Genomic DNA, 19,650 nt, shown 5'->3' with positions numbered 1-19,650 from the left:
AATGCTGGTAACCTTAAATTTTAGGAGAAAAGAACCATTTCAGGCACCATGTTGACTGTTATTCTGGAGTCCAGAAAGGGTTTTCTGTGATGATGCAAATCTTTTGGCTCTCAAATGTGGTGAGCTCATTTTATATTAGTAAATATTTATAAAGCTCTCTATATTGACTGTTTCCCAATCAGTTTGATTAGTGATTCCTCCCAGCAACCTTGTAAGGTCAGTCAGCATTATTAAAGAACAGCCCAGAGAGGTTGGGCAACTCGCCCAAGGTCACTCAGCAGGTCATTGGCAAAGCCTGCATTGGCAACGTCAGAGCCCATTACTGTGACAAGTCCTGGCGTTGACCCCTCTTAGAAGGGTGACCCCTAATCGCTTTTCTTGTAAGGTAGGCATATAAACACTAAATGTTCTGAAGTGAGAGAAGTGTGAAGGCCTTGAGTTGAAGAAGTTATTGGTACAATTAGAAACGGGAGCCAGATACTGAAAATTGAAAATGCTGCTTAATGGAGGTGAATCGGAGGACGTATTATTTTTGAGAGAATGAGAGAAATGTAGTTTGAAAAATAGGACTGTAAAAATCAGGGAAGTATGTAGAAAATCAATTTGGGTGGCTTTGGGAGATGAAAAATAATAAGTTATAGGGCCAAAACCTTTTAGAAGAGTCTGGGTCATGGTATTGGAAATAAGCTCCATTCAGACATAAGTTTAGTTTTGTAAAATAATATGCCACCGGCTCACCTCCATCAAGCAATGTTTCCTGATGTTTTTGTGAGGCTGAAATCTAGTTTTCAAGTACATAGTATTTCAGCCCTTCAAGCCCAACATACAAATTCCACAGGTGCCACTGTTATCAACATATCCTAATCAAGGAAAATGATCTCAGTTTTAAGAAATCATGCTGCATCTCCCTTTCCATTATTTATCCATGTTTTTTTTCTTCCTTTAGGATTTAAGATAAGTAGTTCTTAAATAAATGGAGCTACATACTAAAACTTAAAAAAAGAAAAGATAAGTAGTTCTAAATTGGTGATCTGTTTTATCATATATAATTTTGGTCCTTTGAGCCCTCAGCTTATATCTCCTACCTCTGTTCATTGTAAGCCCCTTCTCTTGAACTAATCATCAACCACAGTAATAACTGCTTACACTGATACATGCTTACTACTTGCCAAGAATTTTCTAGGGAGCATCTCATTTAACCCTTCTAACAATCCTGTGAGACCGATACCATTTTTTTCTCCCATTTTACAGACAGGGAAACTAAGCTCCCATGTGTAAATCCTAGAACCTTCACTATTAAAACCTTAGTGAGATAAAGCTCACTCCCTTCTCAGAAACTTCCAAAGGCTTAGCATGGCCTGCAGAGCTCAATGTGGTCGAGGTGCTTTTATCTTGGTGAGAGACCAAGTTTGATCCTCCTTGTTAGTAGCCTTTGCTCCAGGCATGCTCACCTCCTGGCCATAAGTCAGACACCCTGAGCTTGGACCTGACTCAATGTCCTTGCACTTGCTTTTCCCTCTGCCTGTAACACTCTCTGTCAACATGTGCACCTCCCCACTTACATCACTCAGATTTATCCTCAAATGCCTTATCAGCGAGGCCCTCTCTGATTATGCTGTGTAATGTAACATGCCCCATTCTCAGTCTCCGTCCTCCTTACTCTGTTTCCTTTACTTTCATGGTATTTACTGTCACCTGAAACATTATTTATGCATTTGTTTATGTGTTTATAATGTCTTCCCACTAGAATGTAAGCTCCAAAGGAACAGCAATTTTGTATTTATTTCTTCTTTCTCTGTTTTATTTCCAGTGCCAGGAACAAGGCCTGGAACATAGGAGACAGAACAAATAATTGTTGAATGAATGGACCATTACACTATCAATACACTGTATTTCTAACAATTAGATTAACCTCACATTGTGCCCGATCATGAAGAATCAAAGTCTTAGACTTCTGGTGGACATTTTACAGCACCCGTTACCAAGTATTCTGGTTCCACCAGTGCCACAAAAAGATGCAGGCCAAGAAGGGTCTGAGTGTTTTAGTTTATATTGTTTTCATCTCGATGCATTTAAGAATGCAGGGGGGGCTTCCTTGGTGGCGCGGTGGTTGAGAGTCCGCCTGCCGATGCAGGGGACACGGGTTCGTGCCCCGATCCGGGAAGATCCCACATGCCGCAGAGCGGCTGCGCCGGTGAGCCATGGCTACTGAGCCTGCGTGTCCGGAGCCTGGGCTCCGTAACGGGAGAGGCCAGAACAGTGAGAAGCCCGCGTACCGCGAAAAAAAAAAAAAAAAAAAGAATGCAGGGAAGGGACAATGGTAGGATTATGGATGGAACTGCCAGTTTTTCCTGGATTACTTTGCTTTTTGAATAAAATTGGAAGAGCTGAGGGAAGTAGGACCTGGCATTTCTCCTGGGGACTTGTGGACAAGTGTCAGTGTGGCCTAGAGTGATGGTGTCGGTTAGAGCTCCAGCTCCAGTTGGCTGGACCGTCAGATTTTGTGAAAGGGATATTTCCTGTGGGTAGGTTAGATATCACTGCATGCAGACTGGCTGGAATAAAGATCAATGACAAGTATTTTGGGGCTTTTCTTTTAAATCTCATTCAATGAGGGATGCTGGAATACATTCTCTGTAAGCATTATATAACATTTGTGATTTTTACTGTCCTCTTTGATTGACTATCATCCCTCATCCTGGTCCCTTTCCTGAATGTAAACACTATTTTCAGTTTGATGTGCTTCCAAGTGTGATTACACATAGTTTCTTATACATCTATGCCTCTGATTTTTTTCTTTGCTTGCTTTGTTTTGGAGGAGAATTAACTTTCATATATGGAATCATGTTTCTTTCTTACAGTATGAATTAATTCTAAGTTGGCTAAGCTTTATAATTTTTTTTCTCTGACGAGATGAAGGCACTTTTGCATATTTGATATCCTGTAATTCTGAGAAATGCCTTAGCACACGAATCAGAAAACCTGGGTTTTCTTCATGACTTGGGTCTCAACTAAATGCTTATCTGCAGAATCATAAGGTCAGAGTTATTCTATTGTGTGGAAAGTACTTTATTGATTTCAAGAGGTCGTGTGAAAGTGTTAAAGAGTTACTAAAAGAGGTTAACTAGGGTGTCTGGGGGGTCTGTTGGGGTGGATGACAGGGGTTTCAATGCATCTAACTCCTTATGCGTCTATAAAGCTTACTAATTAGAGGAGGGCTTAAACGCCCCACTGCTTTAATAAAAGAATGTAAACCATTGAACAGAGATAATGAGATTATCTCTAAGACCTTACTGAAGAGCTAACATTTTAGAATGTTTAGCTTTCCTCACAGTAATAGGTAGGGATCCCCCCACAATAAATGGTGATTATTTAAGACATTGCAGTGCTGTGCAATAGTGAACAAACCATCTTTCCCAACCAGGCACAATCCTTTCATCCTTAAAGAAGCCAAACAGAAAACCGACAACATACAACAGACAAAGAGGATGTACCCCTATCTTGACACTCCAACCCCGGGTTGTCTCCTGCAATTCTGGGATGATATTTATCTCCAAACCTAACTCTAGGCTTCACTATGGATGTATAGTTCCCCAAAACTCCTGCTATAGGAATTCTTGCATGTTACAGTCATGGCTGGAGATCAGATGGTCCAGTCCTCTCCAATTTCCACTTCACGTAACTTTTAGAAAACTAAAGGTAGCAAAAGCTCAGTTACACACCATCATGTGAGTTTGAGGTTCCTACCATTTATAGAAAAAAAAAAAAAAAACCTAACAAGATAACCTGATATCGGACTTCCCTGGTGGCACAGTGATTAAGAATCCGCCTGCCAGTGCAGGGGACACGGGTTTGATCCCTGGTCCGGGAAGATCCCACATGCCACGGAGCAACTAAGCCCGTGCGCCACAACTACTGAGCCTGTGCTCTAGAGCCCTCCTAGATCCCGTACTCCGCAACAAGAGAAGCCACTGCAATGAGAAGCCCTAAAAAAAAAAAAAAAAAAAAAGAGAGACACTGGAGGCAGACAGCCCTGTGTATGCGTGTGTGTGTATGTGTGTGTGTCAGAAGGAACTCATGGGCATCACCTCGTTAGGAAAATTACTCTTCTCTGTACCCGTTCCCCAAAAAGCTGGACAGGAGACCGCTGCCTAAATTAATTTGTCCTCCCTTTCTTAAGCAACATAGTCAGAGATCTGGGTATCAGTGCCAATTTTGGTTATATTTATACTCAAAAAATGAATTGGAAGATAGTTCCGAGGTAAGGGTAACCCCTTTCTTTAATGTTAACTGTAATATAGATCGGTTTACTTACTGCAGAAATGTCTGTGGGTGGCAACGTCTTGTATTCTCTATGGCCGCTTTCCCACGGAGCAATATCCATACACTTACAATCAAATATATTCAAGTTTCTTATCTCAGCTGCCCTGTGTGACTAGAAGCATCAACAACACAGTGTGATGCAGGGAACTACATTCAATATCCTGTGATAAACCATAATGGAAAAGAATATGAAAAAGAATGTATATCTATGTATAACTGAATCTCTTTGCTGTACGGCAGAAATTAACACAACATTGTAAATCGACTATACTTCAAAAAAAAAAAAAGCACGGTATGATGATACAAGGAAGGGAAGAATGATAGCAAAGAAAGACCAGAAAGATGAGAGAGGACTTTCACAGCTTATTAACACATAGGTACTGTCCCTTACATTTCCCTGCATCGGCAGGCGGACTCTCAACCACTGCGCCACCAGGGAAGCCCAAACAGTTTTTTATTACAAATTAAATTACATTGCAAGTACTGTGGCACATGGCAGAGTGGAAGCATCTGTATAGCGCGTTGACATGCCTCCCCCGGCTCCTGCTCTTGAACCCCCTTTGCTCTGATTCTGCAGGTTGATCTGAAAAGCTCAGTGTATCCAAGCAATGGAGGGAAGCTTGTTCAGCTCTGGATTCACCATAATGTCTCAGCAGCACATTTAAATTATATGTTTAGGCTGACAGGCAAACGTATTTCAGGGCAGAATCCTTAGGAAGCAGGAGACAGTTTCCTTCAGCCCCACGTCATCATTTGATGTAGACTGCCTATTCTCGAGGTATTATGAAAAATGGATTGGGACATATTTTCTTGACAGTGGGTAGACTAATGGAATCTGGTGACTGTGCTTTAAATGTGCAGAGGTTTGTTATAACATGGTAATAGAAATATCAGTTGCACTGACAAGTTAAAAAAATCCGTCAATGAATGATAATGAAGTTATTTAAATATCGACTCACTCGCAAACATTTTCCAAACCCTAAATTATTCTCACTGCTTTAACCTCATGCATCCTGAGTTACGCAGGAGCGGAGTCTGCGATGCAGCCAGTGAACCTTTGCCTTTGGAAGCTATTTTTATGCCTCCACATGCACCAGGAACAATGGAGGTGGCTGCTCTTAATGATCTTAGGAAAGAAACAAAACACAGAAGCCGCAGCCGCTTGATTTAGAGGTAAACACTGTTCTGCTTTTAGGGCATCTCATTTGAGCTGATTTCAGTGATGCCTTGATGCTTCCTGTCTCCAGGCTTCCTTCTACAGCCTGAGTCTTGGTTTTGTGACCTTGGCAAGATGGCACGGTGTCTGGCAGAGAGTATCTCCCCTCTCTGGGGCCTGGAGGTGAAGAAGGAGGGGGTCAGGTTATTTGGATACTTTCTAAAGCCGTTTTGAAGAAGAAGCCTGGCTCATCCTTGGTTCAGAGAGTGTGTCCATCAGGCTTCATGTATTCATTCAGCCTCAGTATGCAGAAGGCGCCTGTTATGTGCCAGCCTCATCCTGGAGACTAGGGACTTGGGGGTGAGCAAAGATGTGCGCCGTCCTTATGGTACTTAGAGTAGTCAGGAGAGAGACGCCAGGCAGAGGTTTCTCCTTTAAAAAGTAGAGGAGCATAGAACACGCTCACTGCCCTAGTCCGGCTTCATCCTGCACAGCTGATTGTATCTGCACACGGCAGGGACTGCAGTGGTTTTTGCCAGACTAAGTGAGCCTCTTAATTTTGCATTAGTAGAAATCCAGTGGGCCACACAAGAAGAGCAAACATCTGTGAAGTCAGTCACTCAGCCAAAAACAATTGGGTTTCGCAAGTGTCTGGGGGACTCTTCTGAGAGCTAGGAAGACAGCTGTGCATAAAAGAGACATCTTTCCTCCTCTCATGGAGCTTACATTCTGGTGGAAGATGACAGACAATAAAAAAAAATAACTAAAAGTCTATCAGAGGGGGGTAAATACTATGAAAATAAAAGAGGCTAAGGAGGTGCAGTGTGCTGGGAGAGTGAGGGGGGGTCACTATTTCATACAGCACGAATGGTGTCCAGAAAGAACTGAGGGGCCATCTGTCAGGGTATCTGGGGAAAGAGCTTTCTAGATACAGAGGATAACAAGGCTGGAGTGGGCAGGGGTAGGCAGGAGAGGGGAAAAGGAGAGGGATTGAGGAATGCGCATCTCGGAATTATATTGCAAGCCTATTAGATATAAAAGTAAATGTGACTTTTCTATAGCAAGTCTGGAGTTTGTTATGGAGACCAGTACACTGACTGCTTGGTTACTCAGATAGTGAGCTCCTGAGTCCAGTTCTGTTCAACTTCAAGTCATTGCTTGTGCTGTTAGGCTGTGACGTCTTGGTAGTCTTCATGAGCCATCATCAAATCATTAACAGTTTGACCCACTCACTTCGTGCATATTTCTAGGCTTCCCAGGAGCCAAGGTGGACCAGATCAAGGACATACTTTCTTTTCCTCGTACATCATTGTGAGAGTTTCTGGTTATGCTTTTCTGTTTTTTTTTTAATTTATTTATTTTTGGCTTTGTTGGGTCTTCGTTGCTGCGCGCGGGCTTTCTCTAGTTGTGGCAAGCGGGGGCTACTCTTTGTTCGGTGCGTGGGCTTCTCATTGCTGTGGCTTCTCTTGCTGCAGAGCACTGGCCCTAGGCGCACGGGCTTCAGTAGTTGTGGCACGTGGGTCAGTAGTTGTGGCTCATGGGCTCTAGAGCACAGGCTCAATAGTTGTGGCGCACGGGCTTAGTTGCTCTGTGACATGTGGGATCTTCCCGGACCAGGGCTCGAACCCTGGTCCCCTGCATTGGCAGGCAGATTCTCAACCACTGCGCCACTGGGGAAGCCCTGGTTATGCTTTTCTTAATATCGATTCTCCCTGGCAGGGCCTCTGTATTTTTACTAAGTATGAAGAGAAGCGAAGTTTTGGCCTATACCACAAGGGACTTCTAATGATTTCAGTTCATATTCCTTTTACTAAGAAATACAAAGCTAGATTTTGTAAGTGTATTTCCTTTTCCTCTTGTAACTTTGGAGAGAGCCAGTGCAGCATGGGGTTAAGGATACAGCCCAGAATGAGGGCTGTACCTCCAAGTTCTGTGGCCTTAGTTAAGCAGGTTACTTATACATCTGAGACTTTCTTATCTGTAGCATGTGACCATCAGTGTCCATCTCATGGGATTCTGTATGAGCTGAAGAGCTTAGATCACATTGTAAGCACCCAATAAACGTTCATTTTTATTTTCTGTTAGGTTTCTTAAGCATAGCAGTCTATTCAGCAATGGGATCCTGGCACAATTATTATAGAAGCAGAGTGCAGAATCTTTAACTATCAAATTCCAGTTCTTACCCTTATCTTTCTGATCCGAGACCCACACAAAGGTACTAGCACATATCCTTTAAAATATGATAGGCTAAATGTGGTTACATTTTAAAATGGTAATAGCTTGATGAAATAGTCTTATCTTCTAAGCAAACTAACTCTAACTCATTTTCAGTGATTCAGATTTTCCTTGAGGGTTCATGTGATGGGTTTTAGTTAAGTGTTGGGCAAAGAATATGAAAAATCAAGAAAAAAAGATGAGTGATAAAATGAACAACAAAAGCTATCATTTGTAGATTGTTTATTACATACCAGCTATTGTGCTCGGCACTTTTTATGGATTAATTTAGTTTACAAATGATTCTGTGCTTATTTATTATCTCATTTGATGTTATAAAATTATAGTAGAGGAAATCCAATCACACATTTTATTTCTGCCACTCCTTGTGGAAACTAGCCATGCCGTGTATTCATCCCTTCAACTGGGGGACTTTTTGTCTTTTCAAAGAGATCGTAAGTTCTTGGAAGGCAGGTGCCATGCCTTGAATATGGTTTCTCTGCCCCTTAGAGAAGCTCATCTTAGTTCTATGCATATAGTAAATACTTAAATAAAGACATCTTTGAAATGTTCTGAAAGTCACTATTTAAGATACGTTCATAGAAAGGGTAGAATAAAGATTAAGGATCAAAAGCAAGAACCTGCAATCCTTGATTTAATCATTTGCTATTTATCAAGGCTGCTTATATTGTGTCTTAAATATGTCTGTGTATGATACATATTTTTTAAGATTACTTCCCTTTATTGCCTTTACAACAGCAGTCGCTGTGGTTAGCATAACTGGCATTTCTCTTTGCCGATTTGATTCGTTTTAAATATTTTTATTCTCCTTTTCTTATGAAACCAAGATCCATAATCTTTTTTTGGCTTTTTTGTTCTTCATATTGTTTCCCAAAGTATGTTGTTCAGAACACGAATCTCATTAGATACCTCTCAAGAATGGATCCTATAATCAAATATGCTTTGAAAATGCCGCATGCAATAGGCATGTAAGAGGTTCACAGTGTATATTAGAATAATAAAATCTATACATGCATATAAGAATAATAAAATTTCTAAGTTCTGAAGTGAAGAAACATTAAATTTTGCCTTAAGTGTTTTCTAACATTTTTTGATCTTAGGTCACACTCCTCTCCCCCATATCTAGAGATGATACTTAAAATATTTAACAGCTAGTGCACTGGCTCAACAGCCAGCCTGCTGCTCAGCTGTCTGTCTTTCTCCTGCTCTTTCGGAGCCCACATACCTAGGAGACTGAATTTCCCGCATTTGACCACGCAGGCGTAACTAGAAGCACGTGTTAGCTGTGAAGGGGAGTTTGCAGACGGGCACTGGGAATTGCCTCCCAGGGTGCAGTGCCTCCTCCAAGGCCACTGTCTCCTCCACTGGGGCTCAGGCTGACTGGAGTAGGCAGTGGCCATTCAGAACAAGTGCTGGAGCAAGTTTCTTGGGGACCTCTGCTGTGCCAGCCCTCAATCTTTCGGTTGCTGGGACTGTGAGGGATCTGGGAGTTCTCCAAGAGGAGACCATGGTGGTGAAGCTGGTGGAAGTAGCTATTCTGTGAACTTGGTGCAGTAACTGTTTGCCAACTGGTTTGCCAATATTGAGTATTTTCACTCCTGTCTCATTGTACCAGTGTATCCCAGCTGTTTGTTAGTTTTACCTATGATACTTGTCAACACTCTAATTCTAGTTCTGTGGGACAACCATGGAGAATTGCCAGTCTGTGTCATTTGGGGTGTATGGAAATACATCATTTTTTTCTTCTTTCCATCAATTATTATAATACCATAATGTTTAAACATTTAGTTCTGCTGGAATTGAGAATTAACAAATTTCGATTCACTTTTTGAGCTTTGGAAAATCAAGGGGCAAAAAATGGCACAAAAAGTAATGGAAGATACCTGAAGTATCTGGATTGGTGATGTTATAATAAGAGAAAAATGCCCAATAACATACTGTAAGCTATCTGAAAAAGAAGTTGTTAATGTAAATCTGAAATAGTCACTCCATTATCATCTTGTCACATTGGGATATTATTTGAATAAACACACACACACACACACACACACACACACACACACACACACACAGGGTTTGCCCTTGTAGTATGTTTTTGGGTTTTTTTTTGTGGTACACGGGACTCTCACTGTTGTGGCCTCTCCCGTTGCGGAGCACAGGCTCCGGATGCGCAGGCTCAGTGGCCATGGCTCACGGGCCCTGCCAATCCGTGGCACGTGGGATCTTCCCGGACCGGGGCACGAACCCGTGTCCCCTGCATCGGCAGGCGGACTGTCAACCACTGCGCCACCAGGGAAAACCTGTAGTATGTTTTTTGAATGTAAAAATATTCGTTGAGCAGCTCAGAGATCAAGTTGATAGAAATTATAAGAAACTAATTATCATGCTTTTATAGACTGATCCCTACCTCTCTGGCCTCCTTCCCATTATCCCACTAGAAAAATTGAACCGTTCTCTCATCTCCAACATAGTCCTATTGATTTCCACCTATCACTAGGCAAAATTTATTAATGTAGAGGTATTTGTACATTTCATCCTCCTCCCATCACTGCCCCCCATAGATTTTGAATCTGGGTTTTTTGTCCTTGAACTTGTGAGTATTGTTCAGAATGCTAAATAGAAAAAGTTATCCAGTAAAAGGAGTTAGAGGAAGACTAGTGAAATTTTGGAGACAAGCAAGTCTTAATAAGAAGAGAAAGTAGACCCAGTAAGGCCAGGGTAAGAGTGGGAAAAAATAGTCAAACACCAAGATTAGACTGAGTAAGGGAAGAAGTCTCAGATATTTCTTAGAAAGTAGGGGGGATTTTCACATCAAGATGAGTTTGAGGAGAAAAAAGTAAATATGGAAGGAGAATTTAAAGAAGTTTGTTGTGGTTCATGGATAAGATCTTCTGCGAAGAGTTTGGGATTATTCTTCAAATATTCTTGGCTCTCAAGCCAGCGTTTGTTCAGTTCGGCTAGAGCACAGACTGTTCCTGAGGAAATCCAGTTATATATTTGGATTACACAAGGTACTTCTAGTTTTTGATGCCCTGACTACAGCTGACCCTTGAACAGCACAGGTTTGAACTGTGTGCATCCACTAATACATGGATATTTTTCAGTAGTAAATACTATAGTACTACACAATCTGTGGTTGTTTGAATCCTTGGATGCAGAACCACAGATGTGGAGAAACCACATATATATATATATATAGGGCTGACTGTAAGTTATAGGCTGATTTTTGACTACAGGAATATTTAGTTGGTGCCCCTAACTCCCCTGTTGTTCAAGGGTCAACTCTACATCCCTTTTCTAAAGCCCTACCGATTTTCCATTTTCAAGGTCCATAGTCCTTCCAAGAAACTTTTCATACCACTCCAATCTTCAGTGATTTGGAGTATAATCTAAATTTTATAAAGTACTGACTATTTATATTTATTTACTTATAAATATAATATATATTATAATAATATAATGTCATTTATAATATTTATGTATTATATATATGTATATATAAATTTTTAGGGTAAAGAGATCCCTGGGTCCCCAGCCACAATAATTCTTAATTCCTTAATTCCAGGAACTTATACTTTATAGCTTTCTGTCTCCAGTGCCTGGTCCAGAGTAGGCTCTTAATATATGGTGTTGAGGTTGTTAACAGAAAATTCTTCTATTTAGTCTTTATGGTCTATGGGAATATGCAACTTTTATCAATATCAGAAATAAATTAAAATAATTACATTGTTGTGGTTTTTCTAATTAAACCAACTTTATTTTCTGAGTCTTGTTAATTTTTATCTCTTTCATTACACATAACACATTACAACTTTTTTTCTGCCTCTCAAAGCTGTTAGATTCTTGGGACTTCCCTGGTGGCACAATGGTTAAGAATCCACCTGCCAACGCAGGGGACACGGGTTTGAGCCCTGGTCTGGGAAGATCCCACATGCCGCAGAGCAACTAAGCCCATGCACCACAACTGCTGAGCCTGCGCTCTAGAGCCCGCGAGCCACAACTTCTGAAGCCCGTGCGCCTAGAGCGCACGCTCTGCAACAAGAGAAGCCACTGCAATGAGAAGCCCGCGTACCACAACGAAGAGTAGCCCCCGCTCGCTGCAACTAGAGAAAGCCCAAGTGCAGCAACAAAGACCCATGCAGCCAAAAATAAATAAATAAATAAAATAAAAAGCTGTTAGATTCTTGAGAGTAGGGGCATGTGTTGTATCCTGCTACATAGCACAGGTCCTGGTCCATTTTAGAGGCTCTACAAATGTAAAGGAATGAATGAATGAATTTTCATTGGGAATCTCCTATATGTATAAAGAAGGCTGACAAGAGATTTTATGTGTTTCTTTTAAATTAAAAAAAAACAAACAAAGCTATGGTATAATGTAAACAACACAGGGCTTAGGGCCATGATACCTAGAGTCAAATTCTAACTGGCTTCGAATAGGTCACTTAAGTTCTCTGAACCACTTTCTTCAAATACAGATAATATTTCCTACTGTACATGGTTACAGTGTTGATCTAATAAGATGTACAATTCTGAAATATGTAATAGACTTACATAGAAGAGGTGATTAGGGCCTATTTATTCAGTCTGAATTAATAAGTTACTGACCAGCATCAAGAAGAGAGGAGAGAATCTCCGTAAAAGATAGAGTCAGTACCAAGAAGTGATATTCTCCCAACTCCAGGTGGCTTAACGCTGGAAAAGGCCACCAACTAGAATTGTGAAATTTCACTTATTATCAAGACATTTTCTTATTCTTAAATAATAGGAAAAGACTGAATGACCTTTGGAGGAACTGACCCACCATATATTCTATGGCTCATGAGAGAAAACACAGCTTGTAGATAAATCAGGAGAACCTGCTTTTCCACTTGCCAAAGATAAAGCAGAAGTTTGGAAATGTCAAATCTAAGTAAAAGGTCTTTATTTCTTTGGTTAATTCAAGGGACACCCTCATTCTCAATCTTTGAAAATTAAACACTTTCTTTATGCCATGCACGTACCTTAAGGAGCAGTGAGAGATGGAGTTTTAATTTTTACCAATTCAATTTAAATGCAAATGTTAACCACTCACATGATGCTACTGTGTACATAATTAAGCATCATTATGTACTACATGAATCATTTAGAAACCTCTGGAGAGCCATTCTACTATGTAAAACATACATTATACTGACAGGCAGACAAATGACATATATACTTCTGTCCTCATTAATGCTCCTTTTGAATTATAGGTCAACCGATTATGGGACAACCTATGAGAAGCTGAATGATAAAGTTGGGTTGAAAACAATTTTAAGCTATCTCTACGTGTGTCCGACCAACAAGCGTAAGGTAAGAAATGTATATTCCGAATGCTATTTATTCATGATGTGACTTCTGTCTTGGCTGGCTAACCTCTCTAAACCACCTAAAAATCCAATACAGTTAAGCTTTAAGAGATATAAAGATGAGTTGATGGATGTTAAGGTGGTAAAATGTCTGACACATCATAATTTTCAGATCAGCAGCTGTGAATGTAGGAGGGAGATGGGGTAGGTATATCATTACCATTTCCAAAAGACAGCTACAGGGAATGTCTTGTTGAGTGGATGTTCAGACTCTTGTCAAGAGCTCTGACCAATCAGTGACAAGAATCGGAATGAGCCTTGACAAAACAGAAGAAAAGATGGGATTTTCATGTGATGTCCCCGTTTTCCCTTGACATGGAGTAAATAGATTGGCTAGAGTTGAAGTAAATGCATTGTCCTACAGCAGGTTGGAAGTTTCATTTCGAAAGTTTATTCAGCCTGCACACAGATGTCAGAATGGAGGCAATACTGGGAAGGAACCTTGGTGATCATCATAAACCACATGCTAACTTTACAGATGAGAAAACTAAGGTTCAAAGAAAGGAAATGACTTGCCCCCTTCACAGAGTTATGGGCACAGTTGGGACAAGATTCAGGTTTCTTGCTTGGCAGTCATACCGTTTCCACTGTATACTACTCCTCTTACGAAGAGGGTTTATTTACTCTTCAGAGAAAGATGTTATTTTCTTAGGAAGAAAATGTTTGCTTTTAAAAGAGAAAGACCTATTGGTCTCAAGAGGAGAATGGTATTACATTCATTGTCTGGTTTTAAAAATTTGCACTATCCAATTCTGAATTCTGACAGGTAATTTCTAAGTATTATGTGAGTTATATGAATAGAGATGAATATCCATCAGGAAGCAGAAAAAGGTTTTTCATTCATGTGTCCTAAGCCATATTCTGTTACGATGGCAGCCCTGATACCTAGGTTCTCATTTCAGATCTGTCAGTGGGTACTGTTAGTGACCTTGGGTAGGTAGGTGCCGCATTTTGTCATCTGGACTGTGGAAGGTAGATTAGTACAGCTCTAAACAGTCATCCTCAACTCTGGCTGTACATTCAGAGCACTAGGCTTCCCCACATATGCAAGCCTTAGCCCCACTCCTGTTGCTCTGGGTTAGGCCTCAGGGAACTGTATCTCGCGCAAGCTCCCCAGGTGCTTCTGGTACGTATCTGGGATTAAGAACCACCTAGGTAGGGCGTAATGTTTCTTCTGACTGTAAACATTTCAAGTTTTTATTTTGGAGCAGCATAATTTCCCATTGTGCATAGACTCTGGAGTCAGATAGCTTGAGTAAAAACCCAGCTAAGCCAATTAACAAGTATATAACTATGGTGATTTACTTAATCTCTCCAAGCACAGTGTCATCAAATTGAAAATGGGGATAATTATAGTACCTACCTCATGGGGAAAGTTGTAAGAATCGTATGAACTAAGGCATGTCAGGTGTTTAGCACAGAATAGTTAAGGCTTAATCATGATTTCTCTTCACTTTATTTTCCTTTTCTCGTCTTCCTTCTCCTTCTTCATATAATTATTGGAAGTGAAAGTAGTGATTATCCTCTATAAGTAGCTGTGTTCAGTAGAACTTTCTACAATGATAGAAATGTTCCTCTAAGCTATCCAATACTATAGACACTAACCACTTGGGGCTATTATTTGAAGTATGGCTAGTGTGACTGAGGAACCAGATTTCACATTTCATTTCGTTTTAATTAATTTGAATGCAAGTAGCCACATGTGGCTGATGGCCACAGTATTGGACAGCACAGTTCAATAATGTCAACCTCACAAATTTAGAGATTTCCCTTGAACGCTCCTATCTTCCCCTTCCTGGCCGATGACCGGTCCCTCATCAACAATTACATCTAAACAATTTTGATCTGCTGTATACAGTCCTAAATTAAGGAGCTGAATTTATATCCTTTATTTTTTATAATGAGATTGAGTTATGTCTGTTGGCTTTGAATTGATTCTTGTAACCCCTATTGATTTTTCCTCTAGTTCACATTTTTAGTAAATTTCATTTAGCAATCAACGATCTGTAGGCAGTATAGGTTACAAAAAGAAATAAGCCAGCTTTCTACCCTCAAAGATCCCGTATTCTAGTAGTAAATGCACTATGATTTTCTGTAGTTGAGAAGTTTCTGACTCTGCTTCCACCTAGCAGGTTACTTTGGGTGAGTCATTTACGTTTTCCTGTTTGTAAAGTGATACAGATGAAAACAAAGGAATTTACAGCTGGAAGAGACTTAGAATTGTTCTTATCTAGTGACAGTCTCTGTTTTATTAATGCCATTAGAAAGGAATATGATTTTTAAAAATAGGATGTCAAATATTGAATATAGGCATAGGCTTTTCTGTAGCAGCAGAGTATGTGGTAGTGACCTGAAGACTACAGCACTGTTAACAGGAGCAGGACCTGAAGAGTGAGCTCTCAAGTCCAGATGTAGCTCCTAAGACTAGAAGGAAAGCTTAGATGTGATACAGAATGGAGCCCTGCCACTGAATCTATTTATGTTAATACATCAATATCAATCAAGCTGCATACTTAATCTATAGTTACCTGCAGGGATTTCAAAAAAGACATTTGGGGCTTCCCTGGTGGTGCAGTGGTTGAGAGTCCGCCTGCTGATGCAGGGGACACGGGTTCGTGCCCCGGTCCGGGAAGATCCCACATGCCACGGAGCGGCTAGGCCCGTGAGCCATGTCCGCTGCGCCTACGCGTCCGGAGCCTGCGCTCCGCAACGGGAGAGGCCACAACAGTGAGAGGCCCGTGTACCGCAAAAAAAAAAAAAAAAAAAAGACATTTGGCCATGGGCATTTAGCTAAAATTAAGACTTGGCTGATCCTTTTTCCAGAGAAGAAGTAGCCATTGCCCATGACTCTGAGAACAGCTTTCTCTCTGCAGGTTAACTTCCAGAAGCAGAGGCAGGCCTGAGCTGTTTAAATCACAATGTTTATGGGTGAACCTAGGAGGAGGGATCTTTTCCTCTACAGATAAATGAGGCCTTCAGGGTGACTTTCTGAGATGCTGATAGATTTAAGAAATATTGGAGGATGATGAAGGTCTTTACAATGGTACAAAAATCAATAATGTTGACATAGCAGTATATTTGTGTTCAGTTTTTCTGCTTATGAGGTGAATTTATCACCATGAAATATGGACTTTCCCCCACAAAGGGACATACTTGAACCAAAGAGATGGTACCTGCCTAACATTTTAAAGTGTGAATATATTTCCCCCAATCAATGAGAGTTTATGTTATAAAAAAAGAAGAAGAAGAAAAGAAATATCAGGCTGTATTAATTATGCAGGACAAAGGCATTGAGGTTTGCTCTAATTCTCCTAGGACTTCTGCGTCCTCCAGTGAAAAGGCAGGCCCCTTTAAAGGGTTGTATTAATTCTTTTAGGTCTCTGGGGTGCTGTCTAACAAGTTAACATCTTTTGTACCAGATACTTCTCTCTCCTCTTCACATCAGTGAGAGCAACTGGAATAAAACCGACACCGGAGTAACTGTCTTCCATTCCCAGAAACCTGTTTTGCCTTTGCATTCTTCTGGCTATTTTTAGCTGCTTATGCGGACAAGCACAGTTCTTCAATCAATATGTCTCCAACAGCAGGCATCAGGCCCTGGCTTTGCAGGCAGCTTGTTAGGGGCATTACTGGGATCAGCAGCCAGGACGAAACAGGCCCTTATTTGCAGTTTAAATTGATGATCATTCATTGGCTATTTCTTTGCAAGCCTGCTGTAAATTACTGCAGCTTTCCTTGGATGTGTCTGTTACACTAAAAACTGTAATCTCATCATAGGTCAGTCTAGGAAATCTTGACTAAGAGACATAGAAATCTGGCCCCCAGGTATTATCCTAGCTCAAGCGTCCTCTCTTTCGAAGGAACTCAGCACCTGGCCTCTGATATATGAGGTAGGCTCAAAAGTACAAGGATGAGTGGGTCCTAGTGCCAGAGGAGAGGCAGGCTACCTATTCGTCACCATGCCTCCGAGGGAAAGTACTCCCCCACCCCCAGTTCATGATAAATCCCAAGTCTTGTTGGTTTCAGCAGTAGTTTATTGGCTTCCTACATATAATATTCTATGAGAAAAGATGACTTAACCTGCTGTAGAAATGAACATCTGGGTTGTAGATGGTGATGGGGAGAGCTAATACAAATGTATCAAAGAGAAAAAAAATCAATGCTGAAATTTCAGTCTTACTCTTAAATTCTCACTGAGTTTGTTTTCTGCCTAAAAAAGAAAACTTCTGTATACTCAGTGTGCGTCTATCCGCAGTACCTTTCCTATCGCCCCCAACCAACCTTAGCTATGCTCCCTTCATGCGGTATTGTATAACATCTTTAAGGATTACAGAATACAGAATCCCAAGTGGAATTCATTGGGGGAGAAAAGAAAAAAAGTGTTTTGTTTTTTTAAACTCAGAACACCCAATTCATTTAGTTGTTATAACCTTGTACTGTCTGTACAGTGTGTTCCCAGCAAAGATAAAACCTAGAGACTATTTGTTCTTTATATTTCCCTTTGCCCCCCCCCCCCTTTTCCCAGTTCTTTCTTCTTTCTGTGTTTTCAGCACTTAATTTTTAGTTGTTATAACCTTGTACTGTCTGTACAGTGTGTTCCCAGCAAAGATAAAACCTAGAGACTATTTGTTCTTTATATTTCCCTTTGCCCCCCCCCCCCTTTTCCCAGTTCTTTCTTCTTTCTGTGTTATCACCACTTAATTAATACCTTTCCTGCTGAGAGAGCCTTCCAAGACTTGTATCCTATAAATAGGACCCTGGTTCCTCAGAGCACATTGACCATTCTTGCCCGTCTCTTGGTACATGCCAACATTAAACACTGTTTACATTTTCTCCAGATGTTTAGGTTTTAATTACCGTACTGTATGTGGCACTTTCTAAATAAGTGTATGATTATTGACTTCTTGCCTCTTCTCTTTATATCCTGGGCATGCTTAATTCCTCTTGTCATTTGCTTGGGCGGTCTATATCATATACATGACCTTTGGGGACAGGAAAGAGGTGTGGTTGATAGTGTCCTCCAACTTCTCTTAGGAAAAATGATGGAATCGTTGAATCAGAGCCTAAAAGATTTTGGAAATTTTAAGGTTCTGCTTTTGCATTTAACAGATATGGAAACTGAGTCCCAAGAGTTTAGTGTCTTGCCTGAGGCAGCATGCAACTGGTGAATACAAGAGCAAAGATCATTAGACCTTTAAAGCAGCGGTCCCCAACCTTTATGGTACCACGGACCGGTTTCTTGGAACACAATTTTTCCACGGAGCGGTGGGAGGTTGGGGGGGATGGGTCAGGCGGTAACGCGAGCGATGGGGCGCTATGGGGAGCGGCAGATGAAGCTTCGCTTGCTCGACCGCCGCTCACCTCCTGCTGTGCGGCCTGGTTCCTGACAGGCCGCGGACTGGCACCGGTCCACCTGTTTCTGCCACCTATTCCATAAAATCGAATCAATTCCACTAATGAGATTTTCTCACTCCCCCTGACCTCCCAGGCATCTGCTTCTGTTTTCCTGCACTTCTCTCTTCTGATTATAGTTGTTTTTGACCCTGTATACTTGCCCCTTTAGAACGCAGGGTCCTGGATGGGATAAGTGCCTTGATTCACTTTGTTGTCTCTAACATGCAGAGCACAGGGTCTTGGGGTTCAGTCATGTCCAACACATGGCTGAGGATTTGTATTGAACTTAGGTTGGGTTTTGGACTCCTAGGCTGGAACTTGAAAAGAAAAATACAGTGTGAAACCAGCTGTGACATATTTATTTTCTCTAATGATAAAATTAATTATTTCAAGTGAATAAACAAGGACAGTTAAAAGAATCCCTGTAGGTTTTAGTATTTTCTAAGCCATATTGTATAATTTTATGTTTTCTAGCCAAGAAGAGCATGATTAATATTTAAAATGCCAGGACTCTGCATAGCACTCACTCACCATTTTCCGGCGAGGCCGAGGGGAACGAGTGTATTGTATAATACATCAAAGGGGGTGCATGACATTTCCCTTAGCAGACAGGCAACACTTGCTCGTTCTACCCTGACTCTTTGATCTGTCCCTTTGTATACAAGATCATGCGTTTGCCTCTAATCTTTTAAAAAATCATGTATGTTTCATTCATAAACACGTGCAATGCATGAACTTAGGGACAGAGTGGAAGTGGCACTTTCCAAACTTCAGTAGAAGTGACTTTTTTTGGCAACAAATTCTTGCTCGCCTGCGCTTAACCTGAACAATGATGGCTAAAGGGAGAGATAATCTCCTTTGATCCTTCCTGGGTACAGCTGAGTGTCTGTACTGCTTTAGTCCATCACGCATCGTTCTGTTCTTTTTTTTGAGTGTTCAAAAATCAGATCAAGGGCTTCCCTGGTGGCTCAGTGGTTCAGAGTCTGCCTGCCGATGCAGGGGACGCGAGTTCGTGCCCCGGTCCGGGAAGATCCCACATGCCGTGGAGCAGCTGGGCCCGTGAGCCATGGCCGCTGAGCCTGTGCGTCCGGAGACTGTGCTCCGCAACGGGAGACGCCACAACAGTGAGAGGCCCGCGTACCGCAAAAAAAAAAA

General features: G+C 41.2%; 1 protein-coding gene across 4 annotated transcripts in view; it reads left to right on the top strand.

The window, feature by feature from the left end:
- Nucleotides 1-19,650, top strand: part of SORCS1 (sortilin related VPS10 domain containing receptor 1) — a 539,290-nt gene that overhangs the window by 273,684 nt on the left and 245,956 nt on the right. For all 4 annotated transcript variants that reach the window (XM_024734898.1, XM_024734896.1, XM_024734899.1 and 1 more), the window contains exon 3: nt 12,946-13,045. In XM_024734898.1, coding sequence (XP_024590666.1) covers nt 12,946-13,045 — 100 coding nt within the window. The remainder of the gene's footprint in view (nt 1-12,945; nt 13,046-19,650) is intronic.

The sequence above is a fragment of the Neophocaena asiaeorientalis genome, unplaced genomic scaffold (assembly GCF_003031525.2).
Source record: "Neophocaena asiaeorientalis asiaeorientalis breed wild unplaced genomic scaffold, Neophocaena_asiaeorientalis_V1.1 scaffold240, whole genome shotgun sequence".
Classification (NCBI taxonomy): Eukaryota; Metazoa; Chordata; class Mammalia; order Artiodactyla; family Phocoenidae; genus Neophocaena; species Neophocaena asiaeorientalis.
Note: the sequence above shows the minus strand (reverse complement) of the source record. Positions and strands in the feature narration are given on the sequence as shown.